General features: G+C 53.7%; 1 protein-coding gene across 3 annotated transcripts in view; it reads right to left on the bottom strand.

The window, feature by feature from the left end:
- Nucleotides 1-7,425: 7,425 nt before the first annotated feature.
- Nucleotides 7,426-17,901, bottom strand: part of DVL1 (dishevelled segment polarity protein 1) — an 88,163-nt gene continuing 77,687 nt past the window's right edge. Inside the window, exons 11-16 of one of the 3 annotated variants that reach the window (XM_068158257.1) lie at nucleotides 17,297-17,446; nucleotides 13,072-13,203; nucleotides 12,128-12,295; nucleotides 11,440-11,646; nucleotides 8,957-9,003; nucleotides 7,794-7,879 (exon numbers count right to left, since the gene is read on the bottom strand). In XM_068158257.1, the coding sequence (XP_068014358.1) occupies nucleotides 8,993-9,003; nucleotides 11,440-11,646; nucleotides 12,128-12,295; nucleotides 13,072-13,203; nucleotides 17,297-17,446 (668 nt within the window). In that variant the 3' untranslated portion in view covers nucleotides 7,794-7,879; nucleotides 8,957-8,992. Of the gene's footprint in view, nucleotides 7,880-8,956; nucleotides 9,004-11,439; nucleotides 11,647-12,127; nucleotides 12,296-13,071; nucleotides 13,204-17,296; nucleotides 17,447-17,901 lie in introns of all 3 variants that reach the window. The other 2 variants (XM_068158256.1, XM_068158255.1) reach the window with 2 other exon arrangements.

Below are 17,901 nucleotides of genomic sequence, written 5' to 3'. Positions count from 1 at the left end.
CCAAAGCCACAGCAAAAAGCTCCTCCCCCCTCCAAAGCCAGGCCCAGATCAGCAGACAAACATCCCCTACCCAGAGGGACACTCAGCAAAGGGGACAAAGTAAGGGGAGGAAGTATCTCTGCCCTGTGTTCATACATCTGTGGTGAGCTCTCTTCTCTGAGAGCTCTCAGTGTGATTAAAATAGAGCAAACATCTAACCTGGAAGTCCTTGGAGCCTGCAGCAGAGTCTTCATGAGGACCTCAGCAGTATTCCTCACCTCAGTGCTGGGACTTCAGAGCAGAGAAGCATTGAGCAACTTTTGATCATCATTCCAGAAACAGAGAAGAGAAAAAAAAACCCAACCCAAATCCCATTCACCTCCACTGCTTCTTTCTGGCAGCAGAGCTGGAGCCCTCCCAGAGTGCTTCCTCCTCTGCTTTTAGGAGCACAGGGCAGAGTGGGAGGAAATGGAGGAAGGGAGAGACAGGTGAGGAAATTGGCCAGGGAGTTCCAGTCACCTGCAGACAATTGACACTTGGCCAGCTGGAGTCCATCAGGCCCTGGAGCAAAAGGCTGCCAGAGCACACCCAAAATGGTGACCATTTAACATCCACCTCCCTGGGAAGTGCTGCCTCAGACCACTTTGCATCCTATGCCCACAGATGTGGCTTGACAGGGAGCATGTGGGGAGCCCTGCAAGCAGAGTCTCATTTGTGAGTCATTAGCATGCTTGCAAAGGACATGAGGAGAGGACAGAGGGAAATGAGGAGCTGTGCAAATCACTCTACCCCAAGCCAGAGCAAACAGTGCCTCCATTTGTAACAGCTGCCCCAAAATAGCTTTGTCTCTCCCTTGGCTGCTTGATCTCTACCAGCTCACAAGAGAGAACCTGCCTCAGATTCAGAGCTCTGCCCATGAACCACTCAGACCTGGGCTGGGAGCCCTTACCTTGCATGACAAACAGAGCATGGTTTAAGGCTTACCACTTAGTCTGCAGCATGGTGTCCTAATGATCCTAGCTTGTGCCTGCTGGAGTTTGGGTGCAGGAAGAGGGAATAGTCACTTGGAGCACTGATGGGTTCTGCCAGCAGATCCATCCCCTAGGTCTGCAGGCAGCAAAACCTGCTCCAGCTCATACCTGCAACATCTCTCCTCCAGCTGTCCTTTGCTTCACAAACTGGCTTCAGCCTCCCCTGGTGTCCTTTGCTTCACAAACTGGCTTCAGCCTCCCCTGTGTCCTTTGCTTCACAAACTGGCTTCAGCCTCCCCTGTGTCCTTTGCTTCATCAACTGGCTTCAGCCTCCCTGTGTCCTTTGCTTCACCAACTGGCTTCAGCCTCCCCTCTGTCCTTTGCTTCACAAACTGGCTTCAGCCTCCCTGTGTCCTTTGCTTCACAAACTGGCTTCAGCCTCCCCTGTGTCCCTACTCCTGCCATGCTGAGGGAGGGAGAAGCTCAATCATGAAGAGCAGCTGAAGGGGACAGAACTTCTGCCTCAGTGTTGGTCAGTAGCTCAGAGCTGCAGCACCTGTGAGGAATGGTGAGGTCTTGTGTCCACTCAGGTGGCAGTAACCTGCAGGGAGGGGTCCAGCCCCTGCACCCCAATCATCTGTGACTCAGCTTGGCAATGAGCCTTGACAGGGTCCCTGGCACACACTGGACTGGAAGCACTTCTGAAGCACCATAAACCCCATGCAGCTCCCAGCTGCCTATCATCTTCAGCTCCTAAACCACCTCCTCCTGCCCAGAGGCTGAAATTCATAGATCATAGAATCCATAAGGTTAGAGAAGACCTCAGAGATCACCAAGTCCAACCTGTGACCCAACACCTCCTGACAGCTAAACCATGGCACCAAGTGCCACATCCAAGCCCCTCTTGAACACCTCCAGGGATGGGGACTCCACCACCTCCCTGGGCAGCACATTCCAGTGGCCAATCTCTCTCTCTGGGAAGAATTTCTTCCTAGCATCCAGCCTGAACCTCCCCTGGCACAGCTTGAGACTGTGTCCTCTTGTTCTGCTGCTGCTTGCCTGGGAGAAGAGACCAACCCCCACCTGGCTCCAACCTCCCTGCAGGGAGTTGGAGAGAGCAAGAAGGTCTCCCCTGAGCCTCCTCCTCTCCAGGCTAAGCAACCCCAGCTCCCTCAGCCTCTCCTCCCAGGGCTGTGCTCCAGACCCCTCCCCAGCCTGGTTGCCCTTCTCTGGACACCTTCCAGACTCTCAATGTCCTTCTTAAATGGAGAAGCCCAATGTGGAAAGCAGAGCTGCAACCAAGCTCTCCCCCTTCCTGGATCATAGCATCACAGAATCAGTCAGGGTTGGCAGGCCCCACAAGGATCATCTCATTCCAACCCTCCTGCCATGGGGGGCAGGGACACCCCACCCTGGATCAGGCTGGCCAGAGCCAGAAGGAAAAGCTGATGGAGGAGGTGCAAAGAACTGGAGCCACCCACTGGGGTTATCACATAAAATTAAAAGCTTTTTAGTGTTTAAAATAGCCTTTACACATAAGCTGCTATATATTAACTATACAGACACTTGGGTTTTAATACAATATCTACAAAAACAAAAGAGGGAGAGAGAGAGGAAAGGAAATAATTCAATGATGCAATAGACATTTAACAGGAACAGTGCAGTCCATGCTAGTGAGAGGTCACTCTTTGAGTAGAACCAATTCTAGGGCAGGTGAGAGTCTGAGGGGAGAGAGGAGAGGGGGGAGGGAAGGATTTCATTCTTTAACTCCATGTCACTTTGTTCCTCTACTGTACAGAAAACTCTTGACAGGTCTCTTTTTTTTTTCACCTCCTTTGTTTCTAATCACTGATTAGAAGGAGGAACTTGAACTCCATCTCATCACAATCCCAGTTAAATGCAAAACCCAAACCCACTACCCAATGACACCCACTCGTGAGCTGTCAGGTCTCGAGGCAGGGGGCTTGCCCCACGTGGAGGGAGCAGAAAGGAGAGCAAAAGTCAGTGTCTGGGCATCATTGCTTGCCATCCAACATACCTTTGGATCAAGTGTCCAGGGGACTGTGAGCTTTGAAAAGCAGGAGGGAAAAGACAATAGCAGTGCTTTTAAGACTTACTTGCCACAACGTTTTGCTCCTTGGAGTGAACCTGGAGGGTGGGGACGCATCACCCCTACTGATGTGGCCTCCTCTGGGGAGCAGATGGCATCCCACACTGGTTTCTCACCACATGGTCTCCCCCAGCATACCTCTTAGTCCTCCTTCCAAGCTGTGGGCAGGTCTGCAGGAGCACTCAGCTCAGCTGCAGAGCACAGGCAGGTGCTGAGGGCTCTCACCTCCAGAACAGAGATGGCAGCTGCGGGAGGCTGCTGTTCCCAGGCTGCTCCCAGGCTGTTCCCAGGCTGCTCCCAGGCTGTTCCCAGGCTGTTCCCATGCCCTAAAGCAGCAAACCCAGAACTGCTCCTTGTAGTCAGGGACCTTCAGGGCCAGTTACTTGACATGAGATCCCAGACAGATTGCAGGCCCTGGGGAGAGGGACAGACAGCTCTGCAGGACTCCAGCCTCTGAACTTCCATCCACCTGGCCCAGACCTTCCTACTGCAAGGAGCTTGGTGGGCACGGGTGGCACTGTGCTCCGCAGGAGGTACTGCCCCAATGGAGACACTTGCAGGTCAGGCCCTGAGCCCCCTTGGGGCAGAGAGACATGCACATGCACTGAGAGGCAGGGATGGGACCTGGCAGATCTCCTGCCTTCACTCACCTCTGAAAACCAAGAGCTAGCAATGTTCCAGGCCTAACTTTCCACTGGCTCCACGCAGCCTCTCCCCTGCGTGCCACAAGGTGAGGATCAAGCTTCTGTTTCACACCCAGTGGCCATCCTGTATTGCACTGCTCACAGAAGGGGGCATCTACATCCTCCTGCTGCTCTCTGTCAACAGCAGGCTCCACATGGCTGTACAGAGCACTCCCTACCAGCCTGGAATGGCAGCCTGCCTGTGGGTGAAGCTGCCTCAGGCTGGCTTTAGCAGCCTGATCTCCTCAGCAGAGAAATCCTTTTCCCCCCCACACTCGTGCTCTGGGGCTGGCAGCCTCACTCCAGAGCTACCCACAAACACACAAGTATCTAACACAGTCCTTTCAACATAGCAGCAAAGACCAGCAAGACACAGAACAGGTTCTGCTAACAGCATAACAACAAGACCAAAACAAAGCCCCCCAGATCCCCAAACCCCAAACTCCAGCAGGTGTGTAAACTGCAACCCTGGAGAAGACAAAAGGGGATTCAAACACATCTCTTCCCTGGGTGCAAGCTTAGCCCTCAGCTCCTAATCCCTTATGGAAATCTCTCATTCAAATGTCTTTTTTTCCCCCCCTCCAGCTCTGTGAGTTCTGCCCTCAGACAAAGTGAGCCAGGGAAAGACAAAAGGGGGGAAAAAAAATCCCTGTCCTAGAAATGAGAGCAGGGAAAATGAAGTGAATTGGAAAGCAGAAGCAGAGGTGATTGTCAGTGAAGTCACAGCCTCCTCAACAGTGTCTCCTGGAGGCACAGCAGGAAGAGAGAATTCTCTTACCCTGACTTATTGCATGGCCTTGAATGTCAACCTTCTCAAACAGCTGGCTGAGTTTTGTTAGCATCTCTGCTGCGCTGCTAGGAGGAGGGAAGGAAAAGGAAGGCTGCTGGTGTGCAGTGAGGCTTTAGGTAGTGCTGCTCTTTGCAGTCTCAGCAAGCCCAGCAGGTGGGGGACAGCGAAGGCATTGCTTTCACAAACCTTCTGTAGCCTTTTGGGGAGGTTCTGGGTCAAGAAAACTCTCCCAAAGCCCTCAGCTAGTTTAGAAGCCCAGCAAGTGGAGGACCCAGCCTGAGAGACACACAGCTTGCTTCCCAAATACCCAGCTCCCTCCTGAGGCTTCCATCTCCAATCCACACAGGCAGCTGAAAATGCTACTCTGAGCTTCTCTAGCAGGGATCTGTTCAGCCACAGATCTGCAGGAGGAAAAGGAGTGAGAAACCTCCCAGAATGAACACACAGAATGGGACCACTTTCCAGGGTGGCCAAGGAAGGTGGAAGTCCAGGCAGCTAGAAAGACCATGATCTCTTTTGCCATTCCTATTGGATACTCACACTACCCATCAAGCATGGACCATAACAAAAAGAAGCTTCTGTGTTCACCAGGGAAGAGAATATTTACATGCAGTAAAGCCTGGTTTTAGAGCACCTGCCCCACAAGCTGCCAGAAGCAGGCAGCTCACAAGGGAGGATTTAACTTGAGGCATGGCCCCGTGGTCAAATGCCACTAAGTGACTGCAGCTTAGCACTTACTGCCCATTAAATGAGCCACCAGAAGAGAGTGTGGCTGTGCTCTCACCATGCCTTCATTCAGGTACCTCAGAAAAGCTTCTCTCAAACCTCAGGGAAGGTTCCTGAATGTGCTTTAGCAAGCATCCATAGCCTTAGAGTGCAAAACACACAGTAATGAAACCTTGGGGACAGACAACAGCAGCTGCTTCAGTCAGAGCTCCCCAGCAGGAGCTTTAGCCCAGGTCTTGCTCTGCCTCAGGGGGAAAGATTCATTCATTGTGCCATTTCTGGACTGCTCTCAGCCCCCCTCCCCCACCTAGCCAGCCCCCATCTGTGTTCAGAACACATCCCCTCAGGTAACACTGCAGTTGGGATCAGGCACCTCCAGGTTTCTATGGCCAAAGGGAAGATCCTGCTCAGAAATAAAGAATGGAACAAGAGGTGACCCAGATGAACAGCCATGTGCCAGTGGGAGCAGGATTGACCCAGGGGTGCACAGCCCCTGCAGAAGGGAGAACCTGCAGCTACACTGGCAGAACTGTGCAGCAGCAATCGTCCTGGGGAAGCAACTTTTAAGCAAGGGAGGGTGCTAGAAGCAGAAGAACCAGACACATCCCTCAGCAGCAGGATGTGACCCGAGATGCCCAGGAGCAGACCTGCAGCTACACCACCTCACCATGGGGACAGGAAATGCAATAACTTGCAGCGTTCTGCACAAGGAACACATACAGCAGCAAGACTCCACCACTCCCTTGACAGAGTAATACCTTAAAACACACCAAAATAAAGGCAAGGAGGGGAGAGAGGAGGAGGAAAGAGAGGAGGAGAGGAGGGAGAAAGAGGGAGGGGGAGAGGAGGGAGAAAGAGGGAGGGGGAGAGAAAGAGGGAGAGGGAGAGAAGGGAGAGAAAGAGGGAGAGGGAGAGAAGGGAGAGAAAGAGGGAGAGGGAGAGAAGGGAGAGAAAGAGGGAGAGGGAGAGAAGGGAGAGAAAGAGGGAGAGGGAGAGAAGGGAGAGAAAGAGGGAGAGGGAGAGAAGGGAGAGAAAGAGGGAGAGGGAGAGAAGGGAGAGAAAGAGGGAGAGAAGGGAGAGAAAGAGGGAGAGAAGGGAGAGAAAGAGGGAGAGAAGGGAGAGAAAGAGGGAGAGAAGGGAGAGAAAGAGGGAGAGAAGGGAGAGAAAGAGGGAGAGAAGGGAGAGAAAGAGGGAGAGAAGGGAGAGAAAGCGGGGAGAGAAAGCGGGGAGAGAAAGAGGGGAGAGAAAGAGGGGAGAGAAAGAGGGGAGAGAAAGAGGGGAGAGAAAGAGGGGAGAGAAAGAGGGGAGAGAAAGAGGGGAGAGAAAGAGGGGAGAGAAAGAGGGGAGAGAAAGAGGGGAGAGAAAGAGGGGAGAGAGAGGAAAGGAAGAAAGATTTCTTCACCCTAGGCAGCAGCAGAAGGTAGCCACGTGGGCCTTTGCCTTCTGCTAGGAATTGCTTTGAGCCTGCTCCTCTCCAGGCAGGAGCTGTCCTTACGCTTGCAGGTGTCTGCTGAGTGCCGACTGAGGCCTCCAAGGAGCAGCATTCCACAGGCAGTATCCCAGATACCAGCCGAGAGTCATTTCTTCCTTGGAGGAGAAAATAACAAAAGCAAGGGGGGGGGGGGGAAGTGGGGCAAATAAAAATCAAATAAACCCCCCCAAAACAAAAGTGCTACTATGCATTCTTGGAACTTTAGAAGTCAGGTGAAACAAAGAGGCCTTGACTCAGCCCCCCAGAAAGCTCACACTAACTGTGCACTGAAGGAGGTGCCACAAGTACCAAAGCCAGTCCAACAAGGAGGGAGAGGTGGGGGGAGAGGGAAGGAAGGAAATGAAAAGGTCGAAGGAAATTCGCTGATGGTTCACAATCCCAGGAGAATTCTTTTTGCTTCCTTGGGGGTTCTGTTTTTGTTCATTTTTGGGGGGAGGGGGGTTGGGTTGGATTGATTTTCTCTCTGTGTGTGTGGGGTTGTACTTTTTGTTGTGCTGCGTGGATCTTCCTGCGAGGCGATTGCCAGCCAGCAAGGCGTGAAGGTGCGAGGCAGCCAAGCTTCTTCTCTTTAGCGTTCGCCGAATCGCCCACCCCGCTCCCCCGGGGACAAAGAACACCCGAACGACAATCGATCCCCTCCCTCCCCCCCCGCCCCCCGCCCCGCCCAGCCCTTCCCCAAGCAGAGTCTTGAAGGCACTTCCTCTCCTCACATGATGTCAACAAAGAACTCGCAAGGGTTGCCCATAGCCTTCTGGAAGGACTGCCGGCTGCCCGTCAGCTCCGGAGGCACCGAGCTCAGTTCCCTCACCGGCGGCCCTCCGGGGGGTCCGCTCGTCCCGTAGACTTTGGAGCCCAGTTTGGGGAGGTTGTAGAGGGGTGGCACTCCCGGAGGCCCGTAAGAATGATGGCTGTGGTGGCTCCTCTCGCTGTGGGCGGTGGCGGAGCCGTGGCTCCGGTGGCTGAGCTGGCTGCAGGGTCGCTCCCGCCGCCCCCCGCCGCCGCCGCCGCCGCTGCGGGCGGTGTGCTCCGACTCGCTGCCGCTGCCGGCCGACTTACGGTCCTTCTCCCTGCCAAGAGCCCTCCTGCTGTTCTCGCTGGTGCTTCGGTTCGAGCCGCTGCTTTTGCTTCCTAAAAGCCACGAGAGAAGCGGCATTAGGGCCCCCCGTGCGCCGCTGCGTCCCCCGCGGAGGCTCCCACCGAACCCCACGGATCCGGGCGCGGCACGACCGGCGGGATGGCCGCAAGGATGAGCAAACCGGGCTCGAGTGTGCTGGTGGCTGATGGGGTTGAGCAATGAGAGTGGGGAGAAGGAAGCCGAGGAGGCTGTGCCATGCACGGGGACACGGAGACACCTCAGAGCTGGCAGGGAAAGCAGCGGCTGCTCTGCAACTACCGGCTGGAAGCCCAAGGCTCCGCCGCACCCAGCTGGCTGCAGAGAGGAGCAAAAGGAAGGAGCAGACACTTGGGGCTTGCCTCGAGCAAATGAGGTGCAGGCTATTGCCTCTGTTCTCTTCTATCAGCAAAACCTCTTCCAGAAGAAGCTGACTGCCTTCTCTAGCACCCTTGGTCACGCTGAGCATCCTCACACCCAGGGCCAAACCCCTGAGCTTAACACAAGACCTTTGGCTGCTTCCAGTGGGGAGATGCTTTTCAACTGCAGGTCAAGTGGTTAGTGCTGACTTCTCACCTCAGAAGAATCTGACTCTCTGCAGCTGCCCTTCACACTGGGTACATGGCAGAGATGGCAGAGCAACCATCCACCATCAGAGCAGCCTAATCTAAGGTGGCAGAATCCATCTAGCACTGCAGCTAAGCACGGCAGGCAGCATAGCTGTTCTCCTCTGGGCATGCTGAGGGGCACTCTCTCCATCCCATGCCTTGAAATCCTGTCACAGAACAGTCAGAGAGTCCTTCTGAGCCTTGTGCTGCTGCCTTCTTGGCAGCCAGGGACTGGCCTGTCTTGGGGGCATGCAGCCCAACCTAAGAGCTGAGGTCTGAAATGCTGCTGTGCACTGGGACAGGTTGAGCTTCCAAGACAATTAAAGGGAAGGGGAGGAGGGGGTAAAAAAAAACCCAAACCAAACAAATAAAAGGGGGAAGGGGGTGGGGGGGAAATATATATACAGCTAAACACTTGGGTCACAAGAGTCTAAATGGTCATGCTGTGGATTTATCATTGTTATCATGGAGGCATTTGAAGCTTACCAATCCCCTAGAGTCAGCCACTCCTCTATGAATCCTTCAGTCTAATGCTTGCTCAGAACAAAACAAGGGAATAACAGTTACAAAGCAAGAAACAACACTGAAGTGTAGCTTCCCTGAGAAGAGCAAAGGAAAGAGCTGGAAAACCCCTCCAGAATCCAACACCTTTGGTGCCTTTCAGCAGGCTGCATGGATGAAGCACCAAACCTTTCCTCTCCCAGCAGCTGGGGGCTAACCATTGTTATTGCCCACAGGACCAGCTGCCAAAACATAGCCCCCCCCAAAAAAATCATCCCCTTCTTGCCAGCACAATCAGCCTGCAGCAATAAAACCTCTGGGTACCATCAGGAGCTTCCTCCCAGCCACTGGTTTTGGCCTGAGGAGCTTTCACCTTGGACCTCCTGGAGGTGGTGGAAGGGTTGGGTGGAAAAGACCTTGAGGGTGGTGGAGGAGAGGCTGAGATCCATCTGGTGGAAAGCTCAAGAGGTTCTCTGTGGTCAGGCTGAGGGAGTCCAGGGCAGGTTCAGGGCAGCTGCTGGAGGAGGTTGACCTCAAGAGGTCCTCCAAAGCTGGAGAGGACTTCTTGGGAGAGCTTCCAGAGGAACCCTCAAGCTCCAAGCAGGACCTCTCCCTCCTCCTCCTCCTGCCCAAGCAAGAGGACCTCAGAAGCTCCTTGAGCTCCTCCTGGCCTTGGACATGGAGGCCTTGGGCTGCTCCTCAGGCCTGAACCACCTGGAGGCCACCTTGGACACCTCTGGAGAGGACAACTGGTGGAGGCCTTCCAGGGCAACCTTCCCTAAGCTCCTCCAGAAGGGTCCAAGCCAGCAGGAGAGGTGAGGTGGGAAGCAACAAAGCTACAAACCTTCTGAGCAAGGTCCTGTGAGGAAATTCTTTTGTCCACTTCTGCAAAACCTCACAGGAAGAAGCTGCATCAAAGTCCCCAGATGTGCACCCCCAAAAAAACCCACCCCAGAGACAACCCTCACCCTGCCATGACTGGCAGCCACTTCCACAAGCAAAACTCACTCTGGAAGTGATCAAACCAAACTGGATGGGCCCAGAATGGCCTCACTTTGATTCACCAGGGTTTGACAAGGCACTACAGAGCTATGCTAGGGCAGGAAAGGAGGAGCTCAGGGGTTTAACCCAGGCAGTGGTGGCTTTCCTTGGTCTTGTTTCTCTGCTGTCTGTTACAGAAGAGACTCTCCTCCCTGTGAGCAGGGTTGCAGCCCTAGAAGGAAGGTTTCAGCCCTGTGAGCAGGGTGGCAGCCCTAGGAGCAAGGTTTCAGCCCTAGGAGCAAGGTTGCAGCCCTGTGAGCAGGGTTGCAGCCCTAAGAGGAAGGTTGCAGCCTTGTGAGCAGGGTTGCAGCCCTAAGAGGAAGGTTGCAGCCTTGTGAGCAGGGTTGCAGCCCTAGGAGGAAGGTTGCAGCCTTGTGAGCAGGGTTGCAGCCCTAGGAGGAAGGTTGCAGCCCTGTGAGCAGGGTTGCAGCCCTGTGAGCAAGGTTGCAGCCCTAGGAGCAGGGTTGCAGCCCTAGGAGGAAGGTTGCAGCCCTGTGAGCAGGGTTGCAGCCCTAAGAGGAAGGTTGCAGCCTTGTGAGCAGGGTTGCAGCCCTAGGAGGAAGGTTGCAGCCCTGTGAGCAGGGTTGCAGCCCTGTGAGCAAGGTTGCAGCCCTAGGAGCAGGGTTGCAGCCCTAGGAGGAAGGTTGCAGCCCTGCGAGCAGGGTGGCAGCCCTAGGAGCAGGGTTTCAGCCCTGTGAGCAGGGTGGCAGCCCTAGGAGCAAGGTTTCAGCCCTAGGAGGAAGGTTGCAGCCCTGTGAGCAGGGTTGCAGCCCTAGGAGGAAGGTTGCAGCCCTGTGAGCAGGGTGGCAGCTCTAGGAGCAGGGTTGCAGCCCTGTAAACCACCTGTCTGCCCACCTGACACAAGCAGAGAGAGTGATTTTCCTTTTGTACTGAGCACTGAAGTGAAAACCCAAGAGCTCCTTGGTTCTAAGCCCTGCTCCAGCAGCAAGGAGATGCTCTCATTTCTAGCACTACCAAGTGGCTGCAGTGGCTCTGACCTCTATAAAAGGGGGGCAACAGTTCCTCTCTTTTACCAGGTTGGACAATTGAGTCATTACCATTGGCCTGATCAGCACCATCTAAGCAGCAGTTTACTGTGTGGTGCTGTTGGATGGCCCAGGCCACCATGGGAGCTTGGCTCTAGCCCCCAGTGGCATTTTGCAGGCAGGTGCAGAACTCCAGGGTAAGTGTGCAGAGCATGTTCTGCTCTGCTGTCTTCTGCTGACTGGCAGTTTCAATCCAGAGCTGAAAGGCTAACCCCCTCCATCCCATCCCCAAACAGTTCTGGTTGAGGGCAGTCACACCAAACCCATGCAGGAAGCACAGAGAACCACAAGACAGAGAGGCACAGACAGCACAAAGGGACTCAAGCCAATGGTTAGGGATAATGACAGCTGGACAAAGAAAGACCAAAGGAATCCTCTTACCTTCACTTTGCTGGCTCCCTGCACTGCCACTGCCATAGCTAAAGCCTGGGTCTTGGTATGCTGGTGGGAAGCATGGAGGGGGCAGAGGATACTGGTAGGGGTACCCTTGGCCTAGTGGCCAGGGAGCAGCAGGATGTGGAAGTGGAGCAAGGGTGTCCTGATCCGAGGCTCCACTAGAACCATTGTTAAGGTTCAGTGCAGCCATATCTGCAAAAGAGAAGAGCAGCCTGAGACTCTGCTCTCACCTGGCAGCTGATTCCTGCACTTTAGCAATGCTGTTAACAATTAACCCAGCACCTAGTGTGCTGAGGGACAAGAGGGACCCAGCCCCACACACACACATCGGATTTATTGCCGAGCACCAAAGCACGCTGGAAGCATGTCCAGAAGTCAGGGAGGAACCATCCCCATTCCACAGCCTGGAAACTGAGGACAAGCAGGAAACCTGCAGCACCACCAGACAACAAACCCTGCTCTCTTGAGCCTCAGTGAAAGGCTCCCTTGAGCCTCAGTGAAAGGCTCCCTTGAGCCTCAGTGCAGTGCCCTGTGTGAAGAGCTCATCCAACCACTGGGCAGACTTCAGAACGCTCTGAGCACCCAACCTGTCCTGCAGGGCTCTGCTCCCTGCATCCTGGGAGCACCCAACAGACAACACACACAGCTTTGTCCCTCCCAGGGGGGAACTTACTGCCACAGAGGTCTCCAAAGACATAATAGCACTGCTCAGAGAAGGTGATTTTGTTCACAGTGTGCCTGAGGTAGCCATGTTTCAACATGCTGCTGGCGTACTTCCTGGCCTCCCGCCGGTCTTTGAAGCCTTCCACGTGTGTGTAAAGCCAGTCAACCACATCTGCTCCTGCAGGGACAACAGGAAGAGGAGACACAGCGTGACCTGAGCCAGACTGACCTCTTACTTGTGGTTATTTCAGTCCTCAGATTATCACACAGCCCACCACACCTCCTGTGCCAGGGAGAGAACTCACACGGGACTCAGGGAACGGGCTGGGTTGGAAGGGACCTCAAAGGGCATCCAGGCCAAGCCCCTCTGCAGTCAGCAGGGGCATCCTCAACTAGATCAGGCTGCCCAGGGCAGCAGCCTTGTTGCAATGGGCTCAAAATGCTCCTGTCACAGCTCAGCCTAACTCTCTTTCTGTGAAGAATTTCTTCCTAACATCCAGCCTGAACCTCCCCTGGCACAGCTTGAGACTGTGTCCTCTTGTTCTGCTGCTGCTTGCCTGGGAGAAGAGCCCAATCCCCACCTGGCTCCAACCTCCCTGCAGGGAGTTGGAGAGAGCAAGAAGGTCTCCCCTGAGCCTCCTCTTCTCCAGGCTAAGCAACCCCAGCTCCCTCAGCCTCTCCTCCCAGGGCTGTGCCCCAGACCCCTCCCCAGCTTTGTTGCCCTTCTCTGGACACCTTCCAGCACCTCAACATCTTTCCTCATCTGAGGGGCCCAGAACTGGACACAGGACTCTCTCTTAATGATTTCCTGCCACACTTAGGTGCCAAGTCAAGGGAATAGGAGAGGCTGTAGACAGGGAAAGAAAACTACATCACAGAGAGGTGGTTTCTTCAGCCTGCTTCCCAAAAGCCACTGCTGGGTTTTGCCCCCCAGCCCTCCTGGGATCTGCTTACCTATCACTGCGTTGGAGATGGTGATTTTTAACCACATCCTGTCCCGAATCTCAAGGCCTGAGTCTGGCAGCTGCATGACCTTGACAATGGTGGCCATGTCACTCTTCACAGTTAAGGGAGACTCTTCTAATTCTAAAAGGAAGAAAGGTTAAATGCTTCTTTGAAACCAACCCAGCCTGCAAAGAACCTCTCAGCTCCCAGCCTGCATGGAAACCCTTGCAAGGCACAGCTTTAGGGCTGCAATAAAGGCACAAAGGTTCCCAAGGGCACCCTCAGCAAGGGCATAAACTACAGCACCCATCAGCTCTCCAGTGCTCAGTGCCACCGCCTGAGTCGCTGGGATGCTGCTGAGTCCCTGAGTGTCTCGGCTGCAGCACTGCACTCTTTCAACCCTCACTGCCCTGAGATGTGCTGGAAAGGGAGCCCAAGGAGCTCTCTGACCACTGGCTGCCATGCAGAGCCCCCAGCCTCCCAGTGCTGCAGAGCTCTGCAGGACAAGGTGGTTTTTTGGCTTGTTCTTTAACTTGGGGCCACACCAGGCTGCATGGGGAAGGAGTCTCAGTGTCCCTTTGTCCCTGCAGTACTTGGACATCAGCAGAGCTGAGGAGAATTGGAATTACAGAAGGATGAAGGCCAGAGGTTTCCTCCAGGGAAGCCTCTGCAGGATCCCAGTGGTGGCAGGTACCAAGTCACCTCCCCCAGCATTACTTTGGCCTGCATTTTTCTTGCAGAACACATCCAAACCCCACTGCTCCCCAGTGCCTCAGCAGCTGCCACTGCTCCACTGGGATTTCACACATGGTTATGAGCAGAGCTGAGGCTCCTCACAGGCTTCAGCATTTCCTGACCAGCTTTTATACTGGAACCATAAGGACAGGGCTGAGCTTCACCCTGCTGAGCTGAGCTGCCTGCTGTAGGGCTCTAGGTCCTTTACAAAGTCTTTCTCTACTGCACACAAAGGCAAAGTGGCAGCTAACACTCAGAGCCCAGTGGGGTGAGTCTGGGGTCCAAGAGCCCACCAGCCTCCTTGTGTTCTATGCAGAACTCACTTATCCTCCCTAGGATCTCCTCCTCTTCTCAGCCCTAGAAACTTCATGTTGAGCACCTGTGGCCTGTCTTTGTTTCAGACACTTCTCCACCAGGAATCCACAAACCCTTCCTCCCTCCCCTCCTCCTCCCAAGCTTCCCTCATCACCCACCTTGCAAAAGCACAAGGGAACTGATTTTTGTCCTTTTCCAGCCATCCAACACTTGGCCCAAAGGTACAAGCAGCATGAAACAATGAAACTGGAAATGCCTCCTTCCCCCTCCCTGTGCAATGCTTTATGCATGACAACATCCCAGCCCCTCGAGGCATGCACTTGCAAGGCTTGCACACACACTAACACTTTGCTTTGGCTTTGCAGTTAGTCTGGTTAGTGGCAAAAAGCAACATGTCTGGGTGGGGGAGCTGGGGGGGAACCCAACAACAAACCAATCTTGGAGTGAAGTACCTGGGGAGCAACAAAGTGTATTGGCTTGGAGACCTGTGATCTGTATCCAAAGAGCAAGGCTGGCCAAATCACCTCAGTGTTTCCTAACTCTGCTGCAGAACAGGAATATCCATCTCAAATGCATCCACTTGGGTCTAAGATTCATCTCAAATGTGTCCACTTGGGTCTAAGATCTCAAATGCATCCACTTGGGTCTAAGATTCATCTCAAATGCATCCACTTTGGTCTAATCTTCATCTCAAATGCATCCACTTTGGTCTAAGATCTCAAATGCATCCACTTGGGTCTAACATTCATCTCAAATGCATCCACTGTGGTCTAATATCTCAAATGCATCCATTTTGGTCTCATATTCATCTCAAATGCATCCACTTGGGTCTAAGATCTCAAATGCATCCATTTTGGTCTCATATTCATCTCAAATGCATCCACTGTGGTCTAAGATTCATCTCAAATGCCTCCACTTCGGTCTAATATCTCAAATGCATCCACTTGGGTCTCATATTCATCTCAAATGCATCCACTTGGCTCTAAGATTCATCTCAAATGCATCCACTTTGGTCTCATATTCATCTCAAATGCATCCACTCTGGTCTAAGATCTCAAATGCATCCACTCTGGTCTAAGATTCATCTCAAATGCATCCAGTGTGGTCTAATATCCATCTCAAATGCCTCCACTTTGGTCTGAACTCACAGCTCCTGACCTACCTGACCACCACCCTCCACAGCCATGTGCCAATCTTGAGGAACCTCACAGACAGTTAACTCCTTTCTGGGGAGCCAGGTCTATCACAGAGCTCTTTCTCAAGGCTTTGGTTACTGGTTCAGAGTGGTGGTTTTTCTCCCAGTAGCAGAGCCTGGTGATCCAAGAGGTGTATGCTCTAGTCCCACCACATATAATACCACCTCTGGCTTGCAGCCTTACTTGAGGCAAGAAACAAACATCTACCCAGAGGAAAAAAGGCCTCAGGACATTATGCAGTACCTCAGGCTGAATGCTATTGAGCAAAACCAGTCTGAGGCCTCCAGCTAAAATCCTCTGAGTAAAAGAGAGCTTCCCAACAATGCCTGTGGACTGCATTTTGAAGCAGCAAGACTTGCAAGAAACACTGAAACACTTCCTCATGGAATGGGTCCTGGAGTGGCAGAGCAGGGGCTGGAGAAATCTGCCTTCAGCAGAGTAAAAGAGGAGCAGAGCTTGCCCTGACTGAGGCCAGCAAGTCCAGCACCCACCAAGCACTGTGAGAACATTCTCCTCTGAAACACCTCAGCCTGGCTTGGTTTGCAGAGTCCTGGTTTGGAAGAAATGAACCTGAGGCAATAAAAGGCTAACACAGAATGATTCCTACAGGGCTGGTGGCCCCAGCATCTCAGCTGCTTTAGTCACTAGCACTGATGTGCTGGTGGCTGGGTGAATGCTTCAGGTATCAGAACTTCACTTCTGATCCAGAGGCTGGGGAGCAAAGGCAGGCCAGAGGGAAGGCAAGCAGCTCTCTCTCCAGCTACACTATCCTGGCCTTGCCCTACCACCAGAGTTAACCAGCAGACATTCACAACACTTAAGACAAGGACCCATGAGCCAGGCTTGTCTAGGATGGCTCTGACAAGTCCCTGCTCCCAGCTTCACAGCCAGGCACTGCAGAACTGCAATTCCCTTTGCTTCCAGTGCCACTGACCTCAGAGAAGCTGCAAGAGAGAACCTTGCACTAGGACATGAAAAGGTAGCAAGCCTCATGTTGCATGGAGCTCTTTGCTCAGTGCTCAGTCTCTCCTCACCTCTCTCCCTCTCCTCCTCCACTCCTCCTTAACTTTGTCTTCCCTGCCACAAAAGGTGCACAGGGCAGGTTGCTGTTTGCAGCTAGGGCCCTGAGGTGCTGCCTGCTGTGCTCAGGGTGGGTAAGATGGCTGAAGGAAGGAGAGGTCACACTCAGGGTCAGGGAAACACTCAGGAAAGGGAACACTGTCAGTCACTGGCACAGAAATGAGAAGCTGTCTCCAGAGGTGTGGTTCTGCTCCCAAATAACCTTTATTTTTCAAAGTATGCTTGAGAGGGCAGCTGTGTTGCACACTTCCCCATCACATCACTGTATAGCAAGGCACACAATACATGAATGGTTCCAGAGGAATGCAGAGTGACAGACTCTTGTTTGACAGCAATCAGCAGGTACATTTGATCCCAGCAATCCTCAGCACCTTTCCAGGCTGAAAACACATCTCAGGCTAAAGCACTCCTCAGGGCAGTGGTTCACTTGCTTCCTGCTGCAGATGTGTTTCCCCTCCAGTGGTGCTGCTACTACCTAAAGAGCTACTACACCTGCTAGGAAAAGGCACTGAGCTGCCACACCACTTCCAGTTAAGGTGAGGAGTAATTCCAGGAGCTACATAAAAGCTGGGAGGAGAGGAAAGCAGCAGACCCCCCTGCTGCCTGCCAGGACCTCATGGGTCTGAAGGGAGAGAGCTGGAAGCCTGCCTTGCAACTTGAACAGGGAGAAGCCACCTCCTTCCTGAAGGCAAGCCCTGACAGAAAGCAGCACTGTGTCAGCTCCTGACCTTTGGCCAAAGGCTCTGCGCTCCCCACACAAGGCTGCCAGCCCCACGGCAGCCCTCGGGGGCCGGGCGGAGGCTGTCGCTTTCACGGCGCTTGCGGCTGGGCCGGGCTCTGTGCACAGCTCTGCGCTGCCGGCCCCGAGCAGAAGGCACCTGCCCTGCGCTGGCCCCAGTGTGACTTACTTTCCGACTCGGGAATTGAGCTTGTTAGTGAGGAGCTGGTAGATGTGGTGATGCTCATGGAGGGGCTCATACCGTAACGGGGGTACGCTCCCGTCATGGCCGTGGTATGAGAGATCCACGCCGCGGGGTCGATTGGCCTCACCGGTTCAGCTGCAAGGCAACCAGAGAGGGAGACAAACGGAAAGGAATCAGAGCTGCGGCAAGCACCACGACCTAGAGGGGAGAAAGGAACTGCAAGTGCTTGCTGCTCGGAGAGCACACCTGAGACAGCCCCCTGAGAAGCACCTCGCCAGCAGCAGCAGCTGCCTGCCCCCACGGAGCTGTGCCACAAACTCCTGGCACTCCTGCGGGGAGGTGCTGGAGTCCCCATCCCTGGAGGTGCTTAGGAAGGGACTGGATGGGGAGCTTGGTGCCATGGTTTGGTTGATTAGATGGTGCTGGGTGATAGGCTGGACTTGATGATCTTTGAGATCTCTTCCAACCTGGTCTGGTCTGGTCTATTCTATTCTATTCTATTCTATTCTATTCTATTCTATTCTATTCTATTCTATTCTATTCTATTCTATTCTATTCTATCCTATTCTATTCCACTCCATTCCATTCTA

This window comes from Melanerpes formicivorus, unplaced genomic scaffold, assembly GCF_026170545.1.
Source record: "Melanerpes formicivorus ecotype bairdi unplaced genomic scaffold, bMelFor1.0.p_v2 SCAF_39, whole genome shotgun sequence".
Taxonomy (NCBI): Eukaryota; Metazoa; Chordata; class Aves; order Piciformes; family Picidae; genus Melanerpes; species Melanerpes formicivorus.
Note: the sequence above shows the minus strand (reverse complement) of the source record. Positions and strands in the feature narration are given on the sequence as shown.